Here is a 26,777-nt window from a genome sequence, read left to right on the forward strand (position 1 = left end):
AGGAAGATTTCTTGTGGAAACTAGAGCTTTCTCCATGACTTATTATTGAACTGGCCTCTGTGCTCCAACTGCTCCACTGCCATTTGCTGCAATGATTCCTTGAAGTGTCGGAGACTCTCCTATCTAAGGAAATAGTTTAGCTTCCTGAGAAGAAAGTTGTATTTTTAAAGTTCCTCTAGCGTTCCAAAGGCGCTTTTTGTTGCAGCTGCCATCACTGTCACATGGAGCTGAATATCTTGACATGCTGAAGAAATATAAGCTTTCTGTTTTCTCCTGTTCTGCCCTAAGATAAAGAGATCATTTCCAGGGGTAAGATTAGGACCGTCCATTTCCAGTGAGCACGTGAGTACACATTTAGTTTGGAGAATTGACCACCTTATAGTGCCGTACAAGCCCTGTCTTTAAAAAAATCCTTTTCCTCTTCAAGTTTTAATCTAAGGAATTGTACCAAAATTGTGAGCTCTCAGCATTTTCTCACTGTTCCTCATTGAACAGGGAAGGAAAAAGGGTTAAGGGAGCAGGAAATAATTTTCTTCCTTGCTTCGCTCTGATTCTCAAGCTGGTTTGCGTTATGTGCTCTGAATGTTTCTGTAAGGAAACAGAAACTATTTGCATGATACATGCTTCTTTTAATTAATCCCACTTGAGGTGGGTGGATCTCTCCCAGCAAAGCCTGTGAGTAAAGGCCTCTGGCTTTAAGGGCCTGATGCCAAAGCATATATGAAATACTCTCTGCTGCCAGAATGCAGATTATTCTCCCCCTCTCTTAAAAGGCTGCAGTAGTATTTTGAAAGAAAATGCAGCCATGCACTCAATTTGTTGAGATGGCTTTAAGCAGGCATTAGAGCCACTTCAGCTTACCATGATGGGTGTTTGCCTGTTTGGAAAGCCTGATCTTGACCAATTTTAGTTCTACTGTGGATGCTTTGATTTATGGCTTTTAAATGTCCTGAATGGGAATCTCAGCTTTGCCACAAGGAAAACAATTGAATTGGAAATGGTTTCCTCCTGGCAGCAGAGCCCATGGTGTTCATGGGGGTGGGCGGGTGCTCCCCCTTTCTCTCTGTGTCCTCTGCAATGCTACTGTGGATTCATGAAGGCTTTCCCAGCAAAGCACTGGAGATTGTTACTCACTTTGCCATTAAAACATAACTGACCCCACTTGATGTGGAACCCTGGGATCTAGTTAAATGGAGGTATTGAAGGGCTGGATTATCCACTCAAGCAGGCAGGAATGTAAATGCTCTTGAGAACATATATCTCGCCCCCAGGCACACTGGTGCTGGGTCCCTGGGAACTGAGGGTGGTCTTTGCATATGAGGCAAGCAGCAGGAAGAGAATTCATGTTGTGCTGTTCGTTAACAGTCGCATACTCTCCCTACAATTTACTTCAACCCACAGCCAGCCAGCATGGAAGAGGTGATGGCTGCTATGCAGCTACATTTTATTATGCCACTGAGGCTAATTACATGACCTGTTGTAAGCCATGATTACATATTTCTGCCAACTTGGCACAAAAGAAGTATTTATACTTGACAGTAATTACAGTTAGAAAATTCCAGACAAAGCCAGAAGCACTGCAGAAGGCATCACTGCCTGACATTTCCTGGTCCTCAGGCTCTGTATTCAGTTCTTTAACTGCCAAATATCAACCATATAGTAGGTTTTCTATGATGGATTTTTACGGATTAGAGTTCTTTGTGAAGTTTTAATGTAAAGTCTAACACTGTGGATTGAACATTAATGGTATCTCTTGCAAAAATTACATGTGATCCTGTGATGAAAATCTGTCATAGTGTATAGGCATGTGAGGCCTTTTCCTGCTTTAGGCTAGGAATCTCCTCTCTGAAAGTTTGGCTTTGCAGCCTTACAAGTTTACTATTGTATTTTCTAATGGAATATAAATAATAATCAAATAGCTGTTGCATCAAACTCTTCTGGTAGGATGAATAAGTGCCCGTCTTAAAGCATTTGCATGCTGAGCTGAACACCCAAGGAGAAAAGAACAGCTCTATCCAACAGTAGCATCCATTTATCCCCTTTGAATGGATCCTAAGTGAAGGTTATATTCAAAAATTATGATCCGCAAGTAGGAGTGGTTCATGCAAGCACAGCAACAAGAGTGTTATCTGAGGGGATTTCAAAACTCTGCTGAATTTAAGCAGAAAATGAAAGTCAAAGAATAACTAATTTAATTCTGCCTTTCATGCCTGTCAATAGAGAGCTACACAGATGATGCAAAGCCTGTCACAGGAGGGGATGCTGCTCCCCCGTAGTCAGTATGTTTGCAGTTCTGCCTCTCCAAGGACATCAAAGTCACAAGACTTATGAGAATAGCAGTTATTTTTTCCGTGATTTCTGCTCTGAGGGAAGAGACCCTGTGTAATTTGTCACCAGTCTGATTTACATGTCTGGTTGTAATGCACGCCCAGAGATATGCTCCTTTTGCTGCCAGCTGCTTTGAGCAGGAGACTCCATTTATTTCCCCTTGTCTCTTAGAAAGGAGGTCTGCTTTTTCCCCTCCTCCACTGACTCTTTAATCAGTATTTTGTTTTCTCTTTTTTCTGCCCTTTTCTGGTTGTCCCTTTCTTGACCATCCTGTTTGCTTCCTCCTTCACCTTCTCCTTTCACTTGGTTTTCTGCCTGTTACATTTGTCTTCCTTCCCCACGTATTCCCTCCTTTCCTTCTCACCATCTTGTCTTCGTTTCTTTCCAACTTATTCCTTTCCCAGCACCTTTGTAAATGTCTGCTGCTCCTTGCATTTCTGTCTTCTTTTAAAGTTTTTTTTCATCTAGCCTTCAAATCATAAAATGTAATATTTGGCAGTCTTTCTTAACAGCAGCCTAGTGTCATTGACTGTGACAACCACTAGCTTAGGGGAGCCATACTGCCACATGCAAAAATAATGGTCATCTTGCCTGGGGTCATCTTGCAGCTTCAGTCCTTACAGAAGCAATGAAAGAAGCAGCATTCTGAAGGAGGATAAATATTGGAGGGGTTAGCCAGAAAGCAGGTCACAGCAAGTTTTAAAAACGTAAAAAAATCACAATACAACAACTGATGTGGTTCCATTATAGTTCTTCAATACTGATCTTACAAGAAATTTGGGATGGCATTTGCACAGAACTTATTCTTCAGCTGCTTGAACTGCAGTGCCGTGAGAAATACGGCAAGGTTCCCACTTCTGCTCCAGGAACTTCACTGACTGTTGCCCCTGAAAGGATGGTGTTCTTCTAGACTAGCAATAGGGGTTTGTTCACTGCCTTCCTTCACATACCTCTCCTCCAGATGACTGTCCTGAAGATTAAGTGTAACAAAGTACATGGCAGGTCAGACTTTACAGCCTAGGTTCTGTATCTGCTGCCACTGACACTAACTCCCATCAGCATCTCCTATCATCACCCCGAGGCAGGCTCTCCACTTCCATCTTAAGTGGTCTAGGAATTTTATGATGGACAATACGCTATGACAGTTGAACAAATGCATTTGGAGAGTGGCATGTTCTATGTGGACTTCAGGTTTGTTCTTAATTGTTTTATCACAGATAGTTTTGATTGTATTTAGTATTGTTGCTGAGCTACTTGCTCCTGCCTTATTCAACAGAAATTGCTTTTAAATGGGCTCATGTGATTAGGACTGTTGCAAGTTACCTTCAAAGCTCAGCAAAGTGGATCAGACTAGGAGACAGCTCTTCATTACTCTTAGTGTAGACCAGTCCCATGGGATGGGGAAGGGTAAGTAAAATGATGAGAGAGAGAAAAAGACGGAGAAAGAAGGAACCTGTAAAGAGTTGAATGAAGTGATCCCTGGATAATGGTGATGTGGTGAGTGCAGTTCTCAAACACAGTTGAAGCCTGCTTTGGGAGTGTCAGCTGGTGAACTGAATGAATAAGTAATTTATTCTGTTAGTTTTTTTCACCAAAAGCTCTTTTTTTTTCTTTGCTTCCTTGGCCTTTTCTCTCTCCAGATAACTCCTAGTAGAAGCAAGTGGAGTTTATTTTTGGCATCTTTCAACTTGAAAAAGGAGAGTAGGGTCAAACAGTAGCAAATGTTTTTCAGAAATACAGGAACCTGAAGAAGTGTTTTGTCCCCAGTAACTATTTAATCTCATGGCAGAGTAGTTTACTAACAGTTTCTGTGAAGGGTCTGCAGGATTAGTGCAAGGGTGTTAAGCAGGGAATTTCTTGCCTTGTCTGAAGTGAGCAGAATAGCAGTGCATTGCTCGCCATCCTTATACTAGAAGAGACAATGTATGACAGTAACTAGAGAGACAGAAGTGATGTTGTGAACCTCCTGAATCTGCAGGCATCTTGAAACGCTCTCCTAGGAACTGTCCTCTCCCCTGCAAGCTGTACTGGATTGTTAGTGAGTGAGGGGACTCACAGGCACTCAACAACGACCCTGATAATTTAGTTGTTATCATGGACAAGAAGAGGTGCAACTCCAGCTGCAGGTGACAACCAGAATGCTTGCTTGCTTTCCTGCACCAAGGTAAGAAAAGAGGAGAGAGACAAAAAGGTAGAATGGGTGGAGGCAGATGTGGCATTCAAAGACAGGGTACATGATTCATATTGAAGCTGAACAGTACAGCTAAACACAGACCAGTACCCAAGATTTGAGCTACTGTGCAAAGATGAAATGTCCCTCATACTGATTTTGTGGCCCTTCTGTTGTCATCTTCTCCTGTGGGTAGAGAAGGGTAGAGCAGTGTTGTGAATCTATCAACACTCCTAACTTTCTTCCATGGGCTGTTTTGGTAATCTCTGCTATCCTGACTTAGGGTTTCTGAAGAGCTGAGACAGTCCTCCATGAATGTGTTGCATGCTTGCTTACTTGACTTGTTCCCTGCTGAAGGGCGAACAAGAACACATAGTTTGTTAAGAATAATAGTCTTTCTTGGTCACTTCATTGAATTCACTTTTGTTTATTCAAGCTGCGTTTTTCATATGACACGTTAATTCCCTGAAATGACTAATGGTGGAATGCAACACCCATATAAATGTGCAAATTTATTTGTATGTGTGTGTGCTAGACATTAATTTATGATGGTCAGATAGAAAATGTGGATGGAGTTGCAAATAATAAATTAATCTAGTGGAGCATCATATTTTGGACCTCTTTGCCACTGAAAGGAGTATCTATATTAAGTTAAATCACACAGAGTGGAACCTCAGTAGCCCTAATGCTTTAGAACATTATTAGCATTTGAATAAATGGAGATTTATATTGCTGCAGTGTGGTGGTGGCCAGTGGAAGGACACTTTCTTCCCATTCACTCTTACTCTTTTGTTCCTTTCACTTAAAAGAAATAGACATCAGATAAAATAGCATAATCTAACAACTTTAACTTGCTTACACTTAACACAAAACTTCTTCCATTGACAGGATGTTGTGCAGCTGGATCATTTGAAATAGTGAGGTTCAGCTATATGCATAGCTGTGCAAGTATCTGGCAGAACAGTCGCAGCACGCTCTCTACATGTTCATGGAGCATACATATGTGTTCAGCTGGAGAGCTATTTCAGAACTGGCATGCATCCTCAAACGCTGTGCTGTGTGCCTCACTGCTTCTGTTCCTGACTTGCCTGCCGGTAGTAATCCTGTGGGCATGCTTACTAGAGGCATTTTATGTTTGACAATATGACATTTTTCAGTACAGAAACTAATCAGAGAAATTTTCACTCTCTTGAACCGTTACATTAGGGTAAGGGACCATCTTATACAGATATTCCCCAAATGCTTTTCAACACCATAATGCTGTTTCTCTTTTCTCCCATAATCGTAATCTCCTTCTGATTCTTGTCTATGATTCCTGCTTTACTCTTCTTAATGTCATCATCCTTTTTCTTCTTTTCCTACTTTCCTGTGACTGGTAATCAAGTATCAAGTGCCTTTACTCCTCTTGGTTTTCCCTCTTCCACTCAAGATCCTTTCTCCTTACTTTATATTTAGGAGACATCACAGTAGCCATGCTGCGTCTGCTGGACACCAGAAAGAGTTTTTAGTATGCATGGACATAACTAACTGGTAGTCAGCTTAACTAGCTAGTTAGACTAACTAATCAGGCCTACATCCATGTCTCACCTCTGTTCTTCAACCGTGATGGCTACAGTAGCTTTGGTTCTGGTTTAGATTTTCTGCCAAATCCAGAAGCTGACAGAGGTTGAGAGGTACCATATAAAAGTTAGATAGGTTGATATAAAAGCCCAGGAAAGTAGAATGTGAGTTTCTTGGGATCTTACTGAAACAGACAAAACTGTATAAAAATAAAATTAGCCAGGGCATTTATAACTACCCCAAGAACAAGCTACCTAGTCTCTCTAAATTACCACCCAAATGAGAGACTGTAAGTATTCCTCATCTGAAGTGGGTCCCTGTTTTATCCCCTTATTGTATGCCTCACATCCAGATCTGTACTGTCATCTAAAATAAAATCTACCTGCAGTCAGACTTAAGGCCAATTGGAGATTTTGTTTAAACATTTTATTGTTAAATTCTGCAAAGATGATGTCACCTATGAGGGTACTCTGAGAGGGCTGCATTATAGGGAAACCAAGATCACGAAAAAGGGAGAGCAGAATGGGCTTTTATTTACAATTTCAAATCTATAGGATGTATCATAGAAACCTAGTTACGCACATGCCTTCCGCAAGTGCTCTCCAGTGGTCACAAGCAAATAAGAATATCAAATGTAAGTGGAAATGAAAACCTTTTATTTAGAAGCACGTTAGCTGTGCTCTGCTTAGAGAAGCCATCTTCTTTGAGCGGTGCCTCCCGTGGTAATTACAGCCATGCTTTACTGAAAGCATATTTTGTGGACTCTGTGTGGGGAGCGATAGCACTACTCAAGAGGCAAATGCTTGAAGAGCTTCCATATGTTTCTGATCAAATTTTAGGTCTAGACTTGCTTTACTTAGTTTCTTTTGCTCTGCATTTGCCTAGCTAAAACTTTTAGGAGTTCTTTTAAAGCTGGGAAAATGCAGTGTGCTGCTTAGGTTAAAAATAAATGTAAAACTTTTCCTTTTAAAAAACTTTTGTGCACGGGGGTAAAAGTTATCCTCTATTCAAAACCCCACTGAGCTCTTCAAAGGAGGAGTCTCTGCAGCAACATGAGGGAGTTATTAAATACATACTTAGTCCACAATTTTCATTGGTAAATTCTTTATGTCTGCTTAATGTGTGCTAGTTAGAAGAAGTGATTCTTTCTGCAGACTCGTTTACTCAACCCTGGGGACCTATGCCCCTTTAGCACTAACTTTTACAAACACTGTTTCCCACCGCCTTTTTTTTCTAAAGAAAAGAAAAGCCCCACACCAGGCTGAGCAGCCATGAAAGGGGCCAGGCAGCGGGTCTCAGTCCCAGCACTTGGACCCCTGGCAGTAACATTGGAGACAATGCCCAGACGGGAATTAGGGCAGCAGTGACATTTGTATAAGAAGGTGCTTTCTATGAATGGGGAGCAGCCTTTTTGGGCTGGGAACAGCTCAGCACCTCAAACGCACCCCAGGCTAGCGGAGTCCATCCGATAGCGCAGAGGAACAAGGTCCACGCCGCTATCATCTGCTGGCCTCAGACTAAACATTTAATTGGGCTTAGTCATATATTTACTCACTGAGATGGCAGGATCTGGGGGAGGTTGTTTTCCTCTGGTTTTTGCTGCGCCTGTCCACAGGCATGCGGGAGCTCCCCCTGCTGCTCTCCGCTCTGGATTCCTGCCCCTTCGCTCCATGTTCAGAGGGGTTGGCAGCGTTCCTTGATGGACCCTTTGCTCTTAGAGCGATGGTGCTGAAAGCATGCTCAGCTGCCCTCAGACCTGTGTGTTTTGGAGCACTTGGACTCCCAGCCACCTCTCCAGGCATAAGGGACAGGGAGAGGCAAGAGACCTTTGGGTTGGCATCTCCACCTTTGGGGTTGGGAGTCCTGTGAGGGGTGGGAAAAGTCTGAATCCTACTTCCAGTGTCACATAATGACTTGGCATATTGGCAGAGAAGTCTAGTGATGGCAACTTAATGGGCTTGTCCTTTCTCTCACTATGAGTTGAGCTGCAGCTTGTACTGAGTGTTACTGTGTGCCGGTGGCTAACAAGGCTGAGGTCTCTTCCCCAAGCTGAACTGTGCTCTGACAGTGGACTCGGGAACATGGTCCCTCTTGCATAACTGACACAAGGAGCCAGAGACCGCCCAGGAGACTGTCAGCAGCAGGTGAATGGAGCTTTTGCAGGTCTTTTCCCAAGTGCTGCCTCTTCTCAAACATCTGTCACACCTCTGGAATGCACCTCTGATTTCCAGGGTGCATGTCCCACTCCCTAGTCATGATGCACAGGGTTAAGGAGCTGGAAGGAAGGCCTGTGCAACTGCTGGAGAGGTCTGCCCATTCCTCATGTACCTCCCTGCCCGTACTCGTTGGGAAGAGACACACAAGCGTATGTATGCAGAGCATCGCAGACCCATGCATGCATCTCCTCCAGGAGATATTCAGAGTGGGGAGCTGCATCACAGCAATTGGTCCCAGGACCTAGCAGTGGCAGAGGCTACTCCTTGGAGAGCATCCCCTTGGGGGGTATCAGCTTCTCCTTGAAATACATGATGGGTATTTTCCTGTTCAGGTCTGGACTGGGCTTCAGTGAAAATTTAGAATAATGGTCAGAGTGCAATAGTGGCTCTGGTTCAAGGGGGAAATGGGGCTCAGACTCCATTTTGGTTCAGGTTTGGTGTGGCTGATTATTTCCAGGAAATCCTCCCACTGCGCTCTCCAGTTTCTGATCCTGCTGGGCTAAATGGCAATTTGACTAAATTACATTATTTGAATCCAGTGTGCTGCACTCAGCCTGGTATTAAAATGCATGCTTGGGCTTGTATCTTTTAAATTCGATATGAAGACAGCTGTATGCATTTTCCCTTGTTTGTAAATTGTATACACATGATACAATTTTTTCAGTAAGCGCTAAACAATGCAATGTGAGGCATTTCAACAAAGGAATAATTTAATGCAACCCAGCTGAAATGCAGAGCCTTAGAAGTGGTTCTTTATGAAACTACAAATTTTGGAAATGGGTCCAGAAGACCTACACTGGAGCAACGCAAGAAACAATAGTTAACGCAGTAACATTTTTTCTGTAAGAAAAATACACCATGAAGAAATGACATTTTGCCTATTTTTTTAGCTTGTTGATTTACTTGAATGCTTCATGTGGCGTATTTTGTATTTGTTGCATGTTAGGGATTAATATTCTCATTTCTTCCCCAAAAGAGAATATTGTCATACAAGACGCACTTTATGCCAAGCAAGACTTTTTTTGTCAAGTGTAAATTTGTCTCATATATGATGTTCCAGTTCAAAGATTAACAGCAAATTGTTACATTCTTTTTTCTTCCATTTAGCTTTAACAGAATTTCCTTTGTAACCTTCAGAGACGAACTGTTCCTACTTTCACAGGTGGAGGACAGTGTTAGAGAGGGCTGTACAATTTATCTGGGTCATAAAAGAAGTCAGCTGAAGCTGGATGGGAACTAAGGAGCCCTCAGCTCCCTACCTTGTTCAGACTCTGGGTTCCTGCCTCTCTTAGAGCAGCTCTGCACTCTTGTGATGATCTGGGCTGGGTTAAGGAATAGAGAGCTGGCATTTCCTATTAAAGAAAACAGGGAGCAAAAACACTGTGTAAGAGATGGCTTGGAATAACTGCAGCAACAACACGCTGGTGGAGGGTGTTGTACAGGTAGCTAAGGGAGCAGGCTGGCTGGGAGTAACAGTCTCTTAGGGATGTTTCTGTGGCACAAATTAGTGCTGGAAAGAACTGTCTAAGCTAGAGCAAGTGCTGGAGGCCAAACAGGTATCATCTCAGATTCTGCATAGGCGTTGCTCAGTGGTGAGGTGTTTCAGCCCAGATGGAATGGAGAGTTAACAAAGTACTCTGTGCAACTAAGCTGATGGAGTTACCTCCACACAGTGCTGATACGAGCTTTGTACCCTAAATACACACAAAAATGTGAAAGGCAATTGTGTAGCTACTGGAGAAAATCTGTTTACAACTCCTGCAGGATTGGTGTGCTGTCCTTGGACAAAGTGAGGGAGGGTAAGTTCTCAGCCTGGACTATCCCAGCTCAGCCTGGACTGCAGGTGGAACATGCTCAGGGATGTACTGCTGTTGACTTGTGCATTGTGGTCTTCTATTAGATGATGCAGTACTCTGAATTAAAAGGTAGGGGTTTGCAGTACTCAGGAACCTGTGCTGAATCAGCCATTTGAAAGGGGATAAAGACCTATAAACCTTCCCAAAGAAATCTAGGACTTAGCAGTTATGATGTTGATAGAGGAACACATTTGTGGTAAATGAATGAATCCAGGAGCCATAGCCACGCCTCGCATTTTCATAACTGGCAGTTGATATAAAGCTTGAAATTTGTGCCTCAAATTCAGGCATACTGGGATGGCTCCAGTGGCCCAACTGTGCAAGGAACTGCAGGGGTTTCTGCTTCTGCAAACAGCAGCTGAAGTTGCTGCAGGCTGTCTTCCTGAATCCAGCTGGCCGCTCTGACACATGCCTGTAAGTCTGCTCTATGGCTGTCCAGGCTGGGACTGACCCTTGAGAAAATGGGAATAATGATCCTGCCCTGATGGTTTCCGTGGCACAAGAAGGTGACTGCATTCAGAGAATACCCAGGCTGTGGACCAGAGAGAAAAGCTGGATGATGCATGAGAGGGCTGAGGCACTGTATGCATGTGGCAAACACGTCCCTTTCTTCTGGTGGATGCTCAGGGCTGTCATGCCTCATTGTACGTGGAAATGATTGTTGTGTTCACATGCATGTGCATGTTCACATAGTTACAGCGAGAGGAGCCAGGGTCATTCTAAGTGTTTGTGCTTATTGTTTCTTCTCTCTTTCTCTCCAGTCGAAGACCGCCCCCTTCACCTACTCGGCCCACTGTAACTCGTCCATTAGATTCATCCCTGTTAGACTAAAAGAAGTTTCTGGCATGTCATTTATTGTTTACCAAATATGTGAAAACAAATTGCTTGATAACTGTTGTAATAACCAATGTATAGTCGCATGTATGGACATCTATAGGCAAGTAACCAATTTTACTGAAATACTGTGTCCATTCTGCATTATTTATGAGGTCTTAAATGTTTTGGGAAGGTCTGTGCTGCCTTGACTTTTCCTTTGCAATAGCTGGTATTAGCTAACTTACTGACACATGTTCACCCAGGCAACTGTGCTCACAGTCCTGTTCAGTCCCAGGAGATCTTGACTTTGTATGTGTTTGTGCACGTGTTGATTTGAGCTGCTTCTTTTTTTCCTTCTTATCTGAAAGGAATCTTGCTTTTATTTGTATTCAGGTTTTATTTGTATTCAGGTTTTCTGTCATTTGGAATTACACAGTTATGCCCATTTTCTTTTTGAATGGCTAAACTGGGCAGAAAAAATCAATGTGGTTTCTTGTCAAGCTCTTCTGAATGCTCCACACCCCATGTCTCTCTTGCAAGAAGCTTGCTGGATGGCTGCTTCTCCTAGAATGTCTCCTTATCCGAAGTCTAGTTTTTTAAGGAGTGTTGTTAAACAAGAAGGGTGTGTATGGGACAATGCATGTTTTACCTTATTTCCACACTGGCCACTGACATGCAGGGTTGGTTGGGTGGCTGGTAAGGACCAGGCTGCAGTGCCCCAGCTTGCACGGCTCAGTGTGGAGCCATCTCACCCTGCAGCAAGGGTGGGAAAGGGTGGTTTGAAGAGCCAGTATCTGACAGAGCAGCACATGCCAGCTTGCTTTGTCTTCAGCTAGTGGTTGCTCACATTTGTACTCCCACTGAACTCAGGGGAAGCCTTGTGGGTGTATGTAATATGTATACCTGTACTGTGCGGCAGGGTCCAGAGAACTAAGCATTGCTTTTGGTTGTTCTGTGAAGCAGGAGATATAGGTATATACACAGCTGTAAATGGGCTACTGCTCCTCTTCCCACTGTGTGAGCCAGTTCACGGAGCTGGATTTGGATTTGAGATACTTGCTCACATCAGCCAATAAACTTCCACTCCCTATACAAAGGGACCTCTTTGCATCACTTGAAGTCCTGCACACCTCAGGTTAGGGTCACTTTATCCAGCTGGGTAGTGAGAAGTGCTCAGCTGTGCATCCTGGCAATGGATTATCTTAGTAGATGTTCACTGCAGAGGTCCTCTGCCTACTGTTTTGCACATTATATATTAATACATTATAAAAACCTTTTGTCTTAACTGCATTACTTCACTTTAAACACTTAGCGTCAGTGTCACCCTTATAGCTTATAACTTACTGAGTTAACAGAATTAAACTAGAGATTAATTTGGCCTTGTTTCTTTAGAAATATTAATTGCTGTTATTACAAGTATGTTTACAGATCCCTAGGCAAAACAGCTGGTGGTTTTAAAGGCCCCAGTATAGTGATTCTAACAAATTTATTTATTGAGACTGCATGTAGGGCTTTGGTATGCTGTACCCTCATGATTAGGAAGAATCCAATCAAAAAGACACAAAAAATAGGGATTTACACTCATAAGTATTCCCAGACTGATGATTAGTTGTGCTTGCCACTGAAGCAAAATGTGTTTCAGCTTGTGTAAGAGGGAAAGGCTTGGGAAAGCTTCATGATTTGTATGTTAGCGTAAATTTTATTTCCTGTTAACCTCATACTTGTGACACACACCTGGGGAGCTTAGAGGTCAACATCTGAAGCACAGCGAAGATGGAGTTTGTCACAGTGCTGGTATCTTGGTGATCTCAGAAGGCTGCTTAAGTGGCTGGTATTTGTTTGGAGAACAGGCCCAGACCTCCAATGCCAAGTGCACAGAATCAGCTTGCAATGGAAAAAAATGTTGCAAACCCATCTATGGTTGTATCGGTTAATACTACAAAAAAAAACCAAAACCAAAACCCATATTTTTATTATTTTTCTTGTGTTCTGCACAGTTTTCCACTGTGCAGCACTCTCTGCTGTAAAACGCAATGCATCTAATAGCTGTATTTTTCTAAACAGCTGTAGCAGCCCACGCAGTTGCCTTGCCAGCAAGCCTATCTATAGCTTATCAGAACTCACTGTCACTGACTGGCAGCTGCCCTCTGCTTAGCCCCTCAACCACAGAAAGTCACTTTAGCCCCAAATTTTGATATTCATGCAAGGCTGTGGTCTGGTTTTATGCCACCATACCCTACATGCTCGACTTCTTAGTTCTCCAAGGTCCCTTTTGTTCTGTAGAAAGAGGCAGCACCTCCAGAAGATGATTCAGACCCATGTGGCCACATGGGAGGCAGAGGTGGTAATGCTGGTAAGTTAGAAGCTGCAATTAGATGACATAGATCCTGGCCTAAAAACATGTTTTTAAATTGTCTGAACTTGAGAGCTTAATTTACTTTAATGATTGTTCCTGTTAAGCATAGGGAAGTAGGTAGCACAATTCAGCACTGTCCTTAACTCTGCCCCCCAAGAAATTGTATTTCTCAGCAGTCATCTTGGATTGTAAATGAAGCTCTCAAGGGTGGATTTACCCGAAAGAGGAGGAAAAGGCAGTGAGGTGCCTGTGGGCCCACTGTCAGCACTATCTGGTTCTGTGCTTGATGTCGAGGTCATGGGACGCAGCCCTCCCTTCCTCTATATCCTTGTTCAGATCATGTCTAAATCTGCCCTTGTGCCCTAAATGCAACTTTTTTAGGTGTGCAGGTTGATAATTAACCTTGAGGACAGATCCACTTTGAAGATTTTGCCTCTAACTTCTTGCATATATGCTTTTCAGAATAAACTGAATGTTTGTTTCTGGGAAAAATACTAAGTTCTTCCCAAGAAATTGCCACATCCAATTGAGAAAGCACTGTCCTTAAAGTTGTCCTGAGGTTGGAACCTCATCCTGTTTCTTCCTGCTGTGCAGTGCCTGGAAGGGTTTTTGTCCCACTTGCTCCTGATGCTGACAAGTCATGTCTCCCCTGTCCCTTGTTCTCAGAAGAGCAGCCTTGGCGCAACTCACTCCATGCCTGAAGGACAGCAGGATGAGCACCCCATTGATCTGCTAGAGGAGCTGGCTATCTCCAGCTGGCCATTGTCCCCTCTGTGGACACTCTTACACAGGGTGAACTAAGCCTGAGCTGCTGTAGCTGAAAAGCACGTGTTGCTCTCCCTTTCTTCAATTCCTCTGGCAAAGCTCGGAACATTGCCAAGGAGTAGTGGAGATGCCTGTTGAGCAACAGCAGGATATCTGATCTTATGTGAGGTGTGTGATGTACATAGCTAAGTTTCAGGAGGGTGGTCATCTGGTATTGCTTTTAGGCTATGCGTGGGTCTCTGCCTAGAAAACATGTTCCATCTCACCTTGTCATGGCTGACCAACAGATGAAGAGCTTGTGTGTGCCATAAATAGCTCTCGGCTTTCAGTCTCAAGGGATCTTGTGTTAGGGTTAAAAATACTGTATGTTCAATGAAAAGGCTTATGTACATAGTTAATGTGTGTTTATTTTATTGCTGATCTTGTTGCACTTTCTGAGTAAGCCTCACAAAAGTAGATTATTTATTATATTAAAGATACATTATAGGTTATAGCATCTCGTATTAAAGCATAACATCGAAAATATAATACTCTCTATCATAGACAGCTACACTAAACAACATATATACAGTGTATTGAGATTACTGGCTAGTTCTGTCTTTCTGTCTTAAAACAGCCTGAACCTCCTGAATTGAAAGCAGCCCTATTCTGCCCCTGTGACACTGGGAAGGCACCAACCTCTCGGTGTGCTTCTGGCACAGTTCCTCCTGCCGCAGCACTGAGCCTCCTCCCCAGGCCCTAGCAGAACAGCTCTCTGTGTAAATGAATGTTACTCTGCCTGTCTTTCCTCTTGCTTTGTCTGCAGGCGAGCTGATACCGATGGCTCCTCCAGTCCCGACAGTCCTCAACTCTTGGTTGATATATGATTTGTCCCGTCTTGCCGGCCATTTGCTTTACTGCCTGTCTCTTTACTTTTCCAGGATGGTGTAAATGATTACTTCTTTTTGTAAGAAGCAAATGCTTCATTTCTTTCTGAATTTTGCTCTGTATGTTAATGACCTACTTCATATGTGCCAAAACATCTGCCTTTGGTTTCATGATCTGTACATGGTTCCCGGTGCTGACCTTTGAGCACAGCGAGTTGATTCCCAAAACTGTTACTGAGCATCACACACACTGGCTGGAAAAATGTTATGCTGCATTTCTGAACCTGAAATAAACTGTAACTCTTTATGGGGTTTTATTAGTACTTTCTGGATGTGGATGAGTGGTCTTCTGTCTCTCGCACCATAATCTTGGCATGCTGCAGTCCACCTCTGCTGGGACTGCAGTGTGTGTTGCACTGAGATCATTGGACATGTCATTAAAGGGGGTGAAGGGGGAGAAGTAACCCATGGGAAGCATTCGGCCTGCTTCTCTTCCAGGGGCTTGGAGAGCTGCAGGGATGTTTTGCTGGGAAATGGATGAATGTTTTTCAAGACATATGTGGTATTCATTTCATTGTTGGGGAAAGCACGTTTTAGGGGTGGTTCAGAGCTGAGCAGGCAGCCAGACTGAGTCCTACAGAGCAGGTGCCGGAGCAAAACTGTGCATGTATATTCAATCAGGCCTAGAAGAGATCTCCCCCTAAAGTGGCTTTGAGGATGTCTTGATTACTCAAGTCCTCCTTCAGATCAGTATGAGCCAAGTGGCTGGAATTGGTGCTTGGAGGAGATGGTCTGCATGGCACAACAAGCACAACAGCTGCCTACAGGAGAGGATGTTCCTTGCTGAGCACAACAGTCACCACACTGGTCCTTAGACAGGCTTTGGGAAAGAGGGGGAGCAAAAGGTTGGAGGAGCAAAGCAGCAAGTCCCCACTGTCTTCACTTGTTGGCTGTAACGTTTGGAGATGTATTTTTTTTAATAGCCTCTAGTGGCTATGCCTGAGGCAGTCTGTGCACTCCCCTCAGTGAACAGCAGTGCCACACGTGTCCCACCTGGCTGGAGTATGTCATGTACCCCTGCAGGAGTTGGTTCCTATGTTGGTAAGCGGCACTGCAGTTCTCTGTGCTGCATAACAGGAGACTCCACTCTTCTCTAAATGCTGCACTGGGCCATCAGCTACTGGGGTTGGCAGTGGATTCATTGCACTGCTGTCACCCACATTGTTAATCTTTCCCAGCAATGTCCTCTCCAGATACCCCATCTTGTTTGATCATTCCCAGTTTCATAAGAATCTCACTTTAAAAAGTCTACTCCGAGAACAGTGTTTGAAGAAGATAGTGGTGCCAATTTTAAGCTTGGCTGGGGATAAGATCCTCCAGAGAATATCATTTGCTGCAAGAAAATTAGAAGGCCTGTGACCAGCGACCTCCACACCTGTGATGTGATTGTCCTAGTTCTCTGGTGCCAGCAAGTCATATGGGAAGTGGTGAGGATGAAAGCCAGACTGTGCTGATAGCCAGCTGATTCTAATCTTGCTCTTTTCCTTAATGTGTATGTTCTGTGCCTTTTTTTCTCTTAACCCATTTTATTTAGATAATTTTGTACATAAGTCATTTTATTGTATCTTGACCTTTTGTTTTAAATCTTTTCTTCCCCCTCCCCATGAATTTTGGGGTTTTTTTGTCTTTTTCCTAGGCGACCTCCACCATCTGTTCCAGGAAGATCGTCTTGACACAAGTGTTTCTTTTTTGTTACATGCAATCTGCCTTTTGGGGTTTTTTTGTCCAAAATTATCTTTAATTTACACTAGCCTATTTGTAAATGAAAGATTTTATTTTCAAATGTCAATGAGATATAAAGAAAATAAAAATTCTGTCTACAAAACAAAGGCATGCTGTTTTTCTGTTAAGGGTGTACCCACTCTTTCTCAAATGGAGCCATTAACACCCCATGGAAGAAATTGCCTGGGCTCTGGGGAGACTCCCACCCTCTGAGGTGGTGGAGGGAGGGATGTTCTGCTGGATTCCACCACTGCTTCCGAATTCATTAACCACCAGGATTGCTCCACATAAATGGCTTTGGCTTAGCATTATCAGCAAGAATAGCCAGCTTCTTTAACAACAGGAGTCCTGAAGGATGTGTAAGACACCAGTGGCAGCACCTGGCTGAATGGAAAGTAAAAGGGGAAGATTGTAGCAGTCTCCAGGCTGATGAATCTGCGCAATTATAAATAATTCACAGCTGCTCTGATAATTTTTTCAAGCTAAATCTCCGAATTCCTTGCAAGCCAACATTACAAGAGCATCAGGGCTCAAATAGCTGTAAGTAGCTACCTCTGTAATTCCAAATGTGTCTGTCCCTGTAGGAGAGAGAAAATCTGGGATTTAACATTTTGAAGATATGCTTGTTTGAGGCACCAGAGAAGTCCCCTGGAAGACTGGGGAAGTTCCAGTGGACTGGAGGCTGGCTGATGTTGTGCCCATCTACAAGGGTCACAGGGAGGATCCAGGAAACTACAGGCCTGTCAGTCTGACCTCAGTGCCAGGGGAAGTCATGGAACAGGTGATCTTGAGTGCTATCATGAAGCACATGCAAGAGAACCGGGTGATTGGGCCCAGTCAAGATGGGTTCACGAAAGGCAGGTCTTGCCAAACTAATCTGATTGCCTTCTATGATAAAGTGACTCAGCTACTGGATGAGGGAAAGGCTGTGGATGTATCTTCCTGGACTTCAGTAAAGCCTTTGACACAGTTTCTCACAGCATTCTGCTTGAGAAACTGTCAGCCTCTGGCCTGGAGAGGCGCACACTCTCCTGGGTGGAAAAATGGTTGGATGGCCGGGCCCAGAGAGTGGTGGGAAATGGAGTTAAATCCAGCTGGAGACCGGTCACAAGTGGGGTTCCCAGGGCTCAGAGCTGGGTCCAGCCCTGTTCAATGTCTTGTTCAATGACCTGGATGAAGGCATTGAGTGCACCCTTAGCAAGTTTGCGGACAACACTGAGCTGGGTGGAAGCATGGATCTGCTGGAGGGAAGGGAGGCTCCAAAGGGATCTGAACAGGCTGGACCGCTGGGCAGAGTCCAATGGCATGAGGATTAACAAGGAAAAGTGCCAGGTCCTGCACTTGGGGCACAACAACCCTATGCAGCTACAGACTAGGAGAAGTCTGTCTAGAAAGCTGCCTGGAGGAGAGGGACCTGGGGGTGTTGGTTGACAGCGACTGAACATGAGCCAGCAGTGTGCCCAGGTGGCCAAGAAGCCCAATGGTGTCTTGGCTTGTATTAGAAATGGCATGACCAGCAGGTCCAGGGAGGTTATTCTCCCTCTGTACTCGGCACTGGTGAGACTGCTCCTTGAATCCTGTGTTCAGTTCTGGGCCCCTCACCACAAGAAGGATGTTGAGCTCTGGAGCGAGTCCAGAGAAGAGCAACGAAGCTGGTGAAGGGGCTGGAAAACAGGCCTTATGAGGAGCGGCTGAGAGAGCTGGGGTTGTTTAGCCTGGAGAAGAGGAGGATAAGGGGAGACGTCATTGCTGTCTATAACTACCTGAAAGGAGGTTGTAGAGAGGAGGGTGCTGGCCTCTTCTTCCAAGTGACAGGGGACAGGACAAGAGGGAATGGCCTCAAGCTCTGCCAGGGGAGATTTAGGCTGGACATTAGGAAAAAATTCTTCACAGAAAGGGTCTTTGGGCACTGGAACAGGCTGCCCAGGGAGGTGGTTGATTCACCTTCCCTGGTGGTGTTTAAGGCACGGGTGGACGAGGTGCTAAGGGGCATGGTTTAGTGTTTGATAGGAATGGTTGGACTTGATGATCGGGTGGGTCTCTTCCAACCTGGTTATTCTATGATTCCGTGATAGGAAAAGTAAGTCTAAAAAAGGGAAAACTGATGGGGTTTATTGACTGTTTTTCTCATATGAAAACAAAGATGGGATCTCTCGCAAAGTGTGCAGATAAATCAGAGGGCACAGGGCAGACATGAAGCAGAGATGCAACACGTCAGGACTCTAGCCTGTTGTTTCAGGAGCAGAAACAAAAAACATTCCTTTGGAGTAGGAAGTTCATGTTGAGAGGCACCTGCAGTAGGGCAGCTCAAGGGACCAGGGCAGAAGAGACCAGTATCTTGTGTGTAGATGGGGCCTGACAACACAGGCTGTGCTCTGTTTCAAGCCATAGCTTTGCTGAATTTGGGCAAGTCCACATTTCAGCTGATTTAGGTCTCTGCTGACCTATTCAAGGAGCTGCTGAACCACCTGCATGTGCTGGTAAACATCAGACGCTGAATTTGCTCAAAATATAAAGGGTTGCAAGCCCAGAGAGCTGTAGATTTACAGATTTTCCTTTTCTCATGTACTTTGTCTTTTGGTAGAGTACAACAGAAGAAGCAGCAATGGTGTTGGCCAAAAAAAAAATGGGAATAAAACCACCCCAAACAAACCCAAGTACAGCAGTTCTTAAGAACGGGAAATAAATAATAATTCCTGCTACATCTTTGAACTGCATGTGTTAAACTAGGAATTGCTAAAGCTGGAAAGAATACAGTGATAGGCAACGTGCTTCCCAGCACCCCAGGAAAGGGGAGACGTGGAGGCTCCCAACAGTTCCATGAACACAATTCTCCCAAGAGTAGAGGATGAGGAGGGGAGCTCACATTGGTCATGTCTTTCATCTGTGGAACTTGTCACTGTCAGGTACTGAGGCAAAAAAACCCACCCCACCCCAGCAGAGTTCAGGAATTGTGTATTTTCAGGACTACTACAGAAGCGAGGGCGTTTATACCTAGGAAGTTCTTGAGGAGGTTCTGGCCATGCTTCACCTCTCAAGTAAGAGGGAACAGGAACAAGCTGGATTTCACAAATTGCTTTTTATTCCATGCTGTTCAAAAAGCTGTTCTACACTGCAGGAAGCTCTCATGGCATTCCCTCTGGGATATGGCATGGTACCAACAGATGAACCAACAACAAATAAAAGGTGGCTGATATTCTAATGGTATGGCCTTACCCTCCAGCACCCCAACCTGGAGCTGCTGCTGTCCCAGCTGGCAGCTGACCTCCATGCATTAGGCTATAATGCACAAACTTTTTTCTTGGGGCATTTTATGGTGTTAAATGCTTTCACAGAAATCTTTACCTTCTTATGAAGTATTTGACAAAACATATTGTTGGAAATAGGACTCTGAACTTCATGGCTTTGTGGTAGCTATTCCTAAAATCTCCAAAGTAGAAAGGCAGAGGTATTGGTGTGCTGGAAAGCCTTGGCAAGCTCTCTGTTATCAACTCGTGGGATGATTTATTGAAGCAGCTGTTAAACTCTGTGCCATTTCTACTCTGCAATGGTACACGTTCTGTGGCTAAGGGTGCTGCACCAGCTGGTGGCACTACACGTCCTAGATGGCTTTTCAATCGATGGTTAGGACAAAAATCCTTGTTTGGTTTCCTGATCATACACGTTGTTGCTCTCACCTCTCATGTCACAAAGCTGCCTGATGTGCAGAGAAAAGCTTGGTGATTGTGGTGGGAATTGAAGAGGTGAAAAGATCTTACCTTCAAAGACTACAGTTTTCCTCTTTCCAAGCTTCCCAGATTCCAGTCTCCCTCATGCGGAGGGACACAGGCCCCTGCCAGTACAGTGTGGGTGGCTGGTGCTTGCCTTTCCCTGCAGCAGAGGCTGTAGATGGAGATTCCAGACAGCACGTGTCAGCAGCACCCCTAGGAGCAAGGCTTATCCCCAGCTAGTTTACAATTACTCATATTTCATAGAATCATAGAATAACCAGGTTGGAAGAGACCCACTGGATCACCGGATCATCAAGTCCAACCATTCCTATCAAACACTAAACCATGCCTCTTAGCACCTCATCCACCCATGCCTTAAACACCTCCAGGGAAGGTGAATCAACTGCCTCCCTGAGTAGCCTGTTCCAGTGCCCAATGACCCCTTCCATGAAAAATTTTTTCCTAATGTCCAGCCTAAATCTCCCCTGGCAGAGCTTGAGGCCATTCCCTCTTGTCCTGTCTCCTGTCACTTGGGAGAAGACACCATCACCCTCCTCTCTACAACCTCCTTTGATGACAGAAAGCAATGAGGTCACCCCTCAGCCTCCTCTTCTCCAGGCTAAACAACCCCAGCTCTCTCAGCTGCTCCTCATAAGGCCTGTTCTCCAGCCCCTTCACCAGCTTTGTTGCTCTTCTCTGGACTCGTTCCAGAGTCTCAACATCCTTCTTGTGGTGAGGGGCCCAGAACTGAACACAGTACTCAAGGAGCGGTCTCACCAGTGCCGAGTACAGAGGGAGAATAACCTCCCTGGACCTGCTGGTCACGCCGTTTCTGATACAAGCCAAGATGCCATTGGCCTTCTTGGCCACCTGGGCACACTGCTGGCTCATATTCAGTCGGCTGTCAACCAACACCCCCCCGGTCCCTATCCTCCAGGCAGCTTTCTAGACAGACTTCTCCTAGTCTGTAGCACTGCATAGGGTTGTTGTGGGAAGTCTTAAAGAAACTGTCAGGCCTTTGCATCTCCTCTCCCTGTCTCTCTCTTGCACTTTTCCTGCCTTCAAAGTCCCTTTGTGCATGCAGGCTGTGGACTGGGCTTTGTATTTTCATCTCCCAGGTTAGGGAGAGAAATTGCTTGCAGCAGGCTGGACAGGACACGGCCTGCATCCTGCCTGGCGTGGGGCCTACTGAATCAATTGGAGCGCAGGGACCCACATAGGCAGTGGTGGCAGCCTGTGCCCATTCCCACCTGGAATGTCTGGGTAGTTGATGAGTGCATCTTTTCCTAACTCAGTTGCTTTTGAGTCTGAATTTGGGAAGAGTATTTTTGGGGAGATATATTTCTCCTTAGGGAATAGGTGCAGCAGAAACTCTGCTTCCTTGTAGCCTCTGTTGTGGTAGACATTAACAAGTGCCAGGCAGGCCCAGTTCGATTTACACTCAAGCCCTGCCCTACCAATGTACTCTGTGAATTGGCTTTGGATGTCACTGGCTCAATGGCACTGGCTCAGTGCAAGATGGAACATCCCGCTCACTGAGCAGCTTTCTGGGAGTCCTCCCCATAGAGGAAGAATCTTATTTCCAAGGAACTAAAAAATGTCATCCTCACTGTGAGCACCTGGCTACTCTGTGCTCCCTGCAAGACTGGAGCACAGGCTCTAAACTTCCACAGGTTTTCTTTAATTAAATGCAAAATGAGATGCAGTCATCACTGTGATGACAACAGCAACAACTAACTTGGCAAGAGGTGTTGGGGACTCGACCGGGGCTAGCTCATTTCCGAGAAAGCCTAGGGAGCATGCAGCTGTGGCGAGACACTGGCACACAAAGGGATGGGGTAAACCAAGCAGAAAGTTGCACTTCTCCAGTGTTAGGTTTTCAAGAGAGAAAAGTTTCATCAAAACCAGGGTAATGCCAAATGCATCCCTGTGAGGTGGGGCTGGGGCAGATGTGCTCATCCCTTCCCTCTGGCGGTGTCAGCTTCAGCAGGGTCCACTCCCTGGAGTTCCAAGCGACTTTTTTTGCTGGGAGGACCCTCAGTTGCTGTATCTGGTGACAGATAGATGGCCACTTAACAGACAGCTGCCAGACAGGACCTCACTAAGCACAGCCACTGTTGCAGCAGCGTGGTGGGAGCACCCGTGGAGGTCTGTGCTGAGCCTCATCCTTCTGGCTAGGGGTATGGCCCCGCAGTGAGGCCAGATTCACATATGAGAGGGGGCTAGAGGAGGGAAGAAGGCATCTTGCCTCCTCATACCTCCTTCTCCTAAACAATTTAGGGTAGTGTTATGCCTGGCAGCGTTGTGAGGCTGTTCTGGCATCTTTGATGGGCAGGAAGCAGGCAAGTAGGGCTCTTGCACCACATTCACACCAGGCACCCTCATGTTTGGTCTTGCGGGTCCAGCAACACCCACCGCCCTGCACCTCCACCTTGCCTGCAGCGACCCTCACCCAGCCCACCTTCTCCTCCAGCCCTCCCAGGGATGTGCTGTCAGTGCCTATCACACACAGTGATGCCCCTGGGGCTCAGGACCTCCGTGGGCATGCTGTGGGATTGGTTGAACCAGATGTGCATTTCCACACGGAGTTTCTGCTCAAAGGATGCAGCTCCTCTCACCCAAAACACAGCTATGGGTCTGCATGGCTAGAGCACACACCACCCTGCTTGCCTATGCTCCGAGCGGTGGCAAAGGCTGGCCACTCTACAGGGTTCAGCTCCTTCCTTTCACAAACGAAAGCAGGTTGGGTCTGGAAACAGATGCTGAGGGCAATGCAAACATGGTCCTCATTGATGTGCGAGAGGCTTTATTGAGCTGGTGTCCTCCCCCCAGGGCTGTCCCCATCGAGGACCTTTGCACTGCTCACACCAGAAAGTCACCTCTCCCCCAGCCTGGGCCTACATGAGGAACCTTGAGAGGTCCTCCTTGATTTCAGCCTCATCCCACGGCCCATGGATGTTGTCCTTGAGCTGCTGAAGGCGGATGAGGCAGTAAGGGCAGAGGCAAGAGATGATAAGCAGCAGCGAGGTGAAGAGCACGGCACCCACACTGGAGACAGTGGCCAGCCCCGCCAGCGCCGCCAGCGCAAAGAGCACCGTCACCCCGACGTAGCAGCGGGGAGCCCGGGCTTTCAGTTTCTTCTGCAGCATGGGCCAGAGGGCAAAGATCTGCATGGCGAAGGTGACCACAACGAAGGTGTGGAGGGAGCGGGGCAGGCGGGAGGCCAGGCACACCGAGGCGAAGATGGCCATGTTGAGGGACAGCGTGCTGGACACGATGGCAGCATTGGCACCGTAGTCAAAGAAGATGAGGTGGCCAAGGAGCATGAGGGCTGACATGGCGTAGACAGTGTCTGTGCTGACCGATTCGGTCAGCGTCTTCAGCACGGGCGAGAAGCCGTAGGTGAAGGCGATGAACACCAGCGTGCTCTTGAGGTCGGCCCAGCGCGTCCGCCCGCTCTCCCGCCGCCCGGCCCCGCCGTCCACGGCGTCGAAGAGGACGTAGCCGAGCAGGGAGGAGGCGAGGGCGGCCCCGAAGAGGCGCTGCGGGCTGAGCGCCCCCAGCTCCAGGTACCGCCAGGTTAGCGCGAAGACGCAGACGCTGCACAGCTGCTGCACCACCGCTCCCGACTGGAAGACGACGGCGCCGTAGCGGTAGCGGCGGGCGTGGACGTTCTTCCGCAGCTCCGCCAGGAACCGCCGGTCAACGTAGTTGTCGGGGAAAGGCTGGCGCTCGTACAGCACCTTCCGCCACCGCCGGCCGCCCGCCGCAGCCATCGCCCCGGCCCGCCACGGCGCAGGCGCCGCGGGGACAGCGCGGGGCGCCCCCTGCCGGCCAGAGCGGGGCGGGCGGGGACACGGCAGGGGAGGGGACAGGGGAGGGGACACGGGACACGGCAGGGGAGGAGCGAGGGGACAGAGGAGGGGAGGGGACACGATAGGGAGCACGGGAGGGGAGGGGCGAGGGGACACGGGAGGGGAGGGACGAGGGGACAGGGGACAGGGGACAGGGGACAGGGGAGGGAGCTGCCCGCGCAGGGACAGAATGGGATGGGGATGGGATGGGGCGGGATGGGGATGTAGATAGGATGGGGATGGGATAGGGATGGGGATGGGGATGGGATAGGGATTGGATAGGAATGGGGATGGGATGGGGTAGGGATGTAGATGGGATGGGGATGGGGATGGGGATGGGGATGGGGATGGGGATGGGATGGGATGAGATGGGATGGGATGGGATGGGATGGGGATGTAGGTGGGATGGGGATGTAGTTAGGATGGGGATGGGATAGGGATTGGATGGGATGGGATAGGGATGTAGATGGGATGGGGATGGGACGGGATGGGAAGTGGGCTGTGCGGGTCATGTTGGCATGGGGCTGCCTGGGCCATGTCAGGATGGGGATGGGGAGGGGACTGCCCGGGGAGGGGACTGCCCAGGCCGGGGGACTGTGGGAAGCAGGTGGGAGAAGGACAGGCAGCAGTGCTAGGCACTGCCTGGCTTCAAGGGCTCCTGTGGGGCTGCCTTCCCTCTCCCTGCACACCAGGCTGTTTCCTGCAGCCAGCTTCTTTTGGGGGAGTCAGGGGAGAACTTAGCTCCGTGCCAAGATGTGAGTGCTGAAAACTCCATTGCTTTTGCATGGAGCTGCTACTGAGGCTGCTCACTTCTGCCTATCTTCCCAAAACATCCAAGCTGGCCACTGCAGGGAGCACCACCAGCCCCTCGGGAAGGATACAGGCCTGTCTTCTCCCAAGTGACAGGGGACAGGACAAGAGGGAATGGCCTCAAGCTCCACCAGGGGAGGTTTAGGCTGGACATTAGGAAGAAAATTTTTCACAGAAAGGGTCATTGGGCAGTGGCAGAGGCTGCCCAGGGAGGCAGTTGATTCACCTTCCCTGGAGTTGTTTTTAAGGACGAGTGGATGAGGCACTGAGGGGCATTGTTTAGTGTTTGATAGGAATGGTTGGATTCGATGACCCGGTGGGTCTTTTCCAACCTACTGATTCTATGATTCTATGATTCTATGATTCTATGATTCTATGATTCTATGATTCTATGAGGGGAGGTTTTTCAGAGGCAAGAAGTGTTTTCCCTAAGTGTGTGTGTGTGTGTTTTGGTCAGGTCATAGCCTTCCCAGCCCCAGAGAGGTGCTTGCTGCAGAGGAACTGCTTACTTTGGCCTCACTCAAGAGGCCTCAGCCCAGGGCAGGGCAGCTCCAAACAGTGCCCTATTTGTACTTCAAGACGGGGTGTTTGTGGCCATCCTGTCACTGTGGGAGCAGGCGGAAGGTCTGATGGTTATTTTCCCCCCTGAGCCCTCACATGGTTTCCCTTCATATGCCTGGTCAATTCTTCAAGTAGGACCCCACCTCATCCAGATGTGTGCAGAGCAGCAGGTAACCCCCCACACTGCTAGTGCGCTTTCAGGGAGGCCTCAGGCTGAGCCACCCCACAGTGACATTGAAAAGTGCCACCTCCTAGCCCCACATCAGTGCATTTGCTCTGCAGGGCAGGAGCAGCTGCCTACTCCGTGCAGGTACCCTGTGCCAAAGGGCGAAGCTGACAGCCTTCAAGCCAGGACAGAGCTGATTTCAGTTTTAGCTACCCTACCTAAAAACGCTCATCGCTGTGCTCTGTATGGGGCCGTCTGTATGTCTCCATGCGTATGCCTCCATGTGCACAAGTTGGTTCCTGCAGAGACAGGGAGTGCTGCCAGGTCCCACAATTGCTGGCAACTGCCTTGAAGACAAGGGCCTGGGAACTCGAGATTTTGAAAAAAAATATAATTCTCCCACAGTAGCAGAGTAAAGATGGGGCGCCAAGAGAAATGCTCAGAGAGCAACGTGCCCCTCTGGCTCCCTTGGGAAGTGACAAGGCTATGGTAGTGGCGGGATGTCACCTCCATGGGCACAGGCAGGGCAGCACTCGGCTCTCGCAACCGTGATGCTCTGGGCACTGGGAAAAGTGGGCTGGGCTGGGGCATGATGCTGCCTAGATGTGGTCAGGTCCCTCTGCAAATCCCAGTGGTGGGGCAGATAATAGAAGCAAGGGGTGCTTCTCCTGCCCCTTGGAATCTCCTCTGCTGTGGGCCACTGAAGTCCCCCTCAGTGACTGGGACAGGCAGGAAAGTGCTGCTGCTTGGTGTTGCACAGCACCCGTGGGCTGTGCCGGGTGATGCCAGCCATGGCAGCAGCAGAGCGAAGCTGCTCCAGGAGCTGCCAGCACAGCCGCTGTAGACCCTCATGGGGTGCCCAGCCCTGGGATGAGAGGATCACCTCAACACTGGCTCCGCACCCTCAGCAGCACTGAGCGGGTGCTGAGACTCGCTGAGCTGGGTGCCCACTTGGTGCTGG

General features: G+C 47.2%; 2 protein-coding genes across 11 annotated transcripts in view; one reads left to right on the forward strand and one right to left on the reverse strand.

Annotated features, from left to right (window-relative positions):
• DNM3 (dynamin 3) overlaps positions 1-17,345 on the forward strand; it is a 194,127-nt gene extending 176,782 nt beyond the window's left edge. For 4 of the 10 annotated variants that reach the window (XM_069862400.1, XM_069862391.1, XM_069862393.1 and 1 more), the window contains one exon: positions 10,892-11,481. In XM_069862400.1, coding sequence (XP_069718501.1) covers positions 10,892-10,961 — 70 coding nt within the window. In that variant the 3' untranslated portion in view covers positions 10,962-11,481. The other 6 variants (XR_011337866.1, XM_069862394.1, XM_069862389.1 and 3 more) reach the window with 6 other exon arrangements.
• A 5,637-nt stretch (positions 17,346-22,982) lies between these two features.
• PIGC (phosphatidylinositol glycan anchor biosynthesis class C) lies at positions 22,983-24,204 on the reverse strand. Its single transcript, XM_069862023.1, has one exon. It carries the CDS (start codon positions 24,199-24,201, stop codon positions 23,323-23,325), a length of 879 nt encoding a protein of 292 aa, XP_069718124.1. The 5' UTR covers positions 24,202-24,204; the 3' UTR covers positions 22,983-23,322.
• Positions 24,205-26,777: the final 2,573 nt, after the last annotated feature.

The sequence above is a fragment of the Phaenicophaeus curvirostris genome, chromosome 8, assembly GCF_032191515.1.
Source record: "Phaenicophaeus curvirostris isolate KB17595 chromosome 8, BPBGC_Pcur_1.0, whole genome shotgun sequence".
Classification (NCBI taxonomy): domain Eukaryota; kingdom Metazoa; phylum Chordata; class Aves; order Cuculiformes; family Cuculidae; genus Phaenicophaeus; species Phaenicophaeus curvirostris.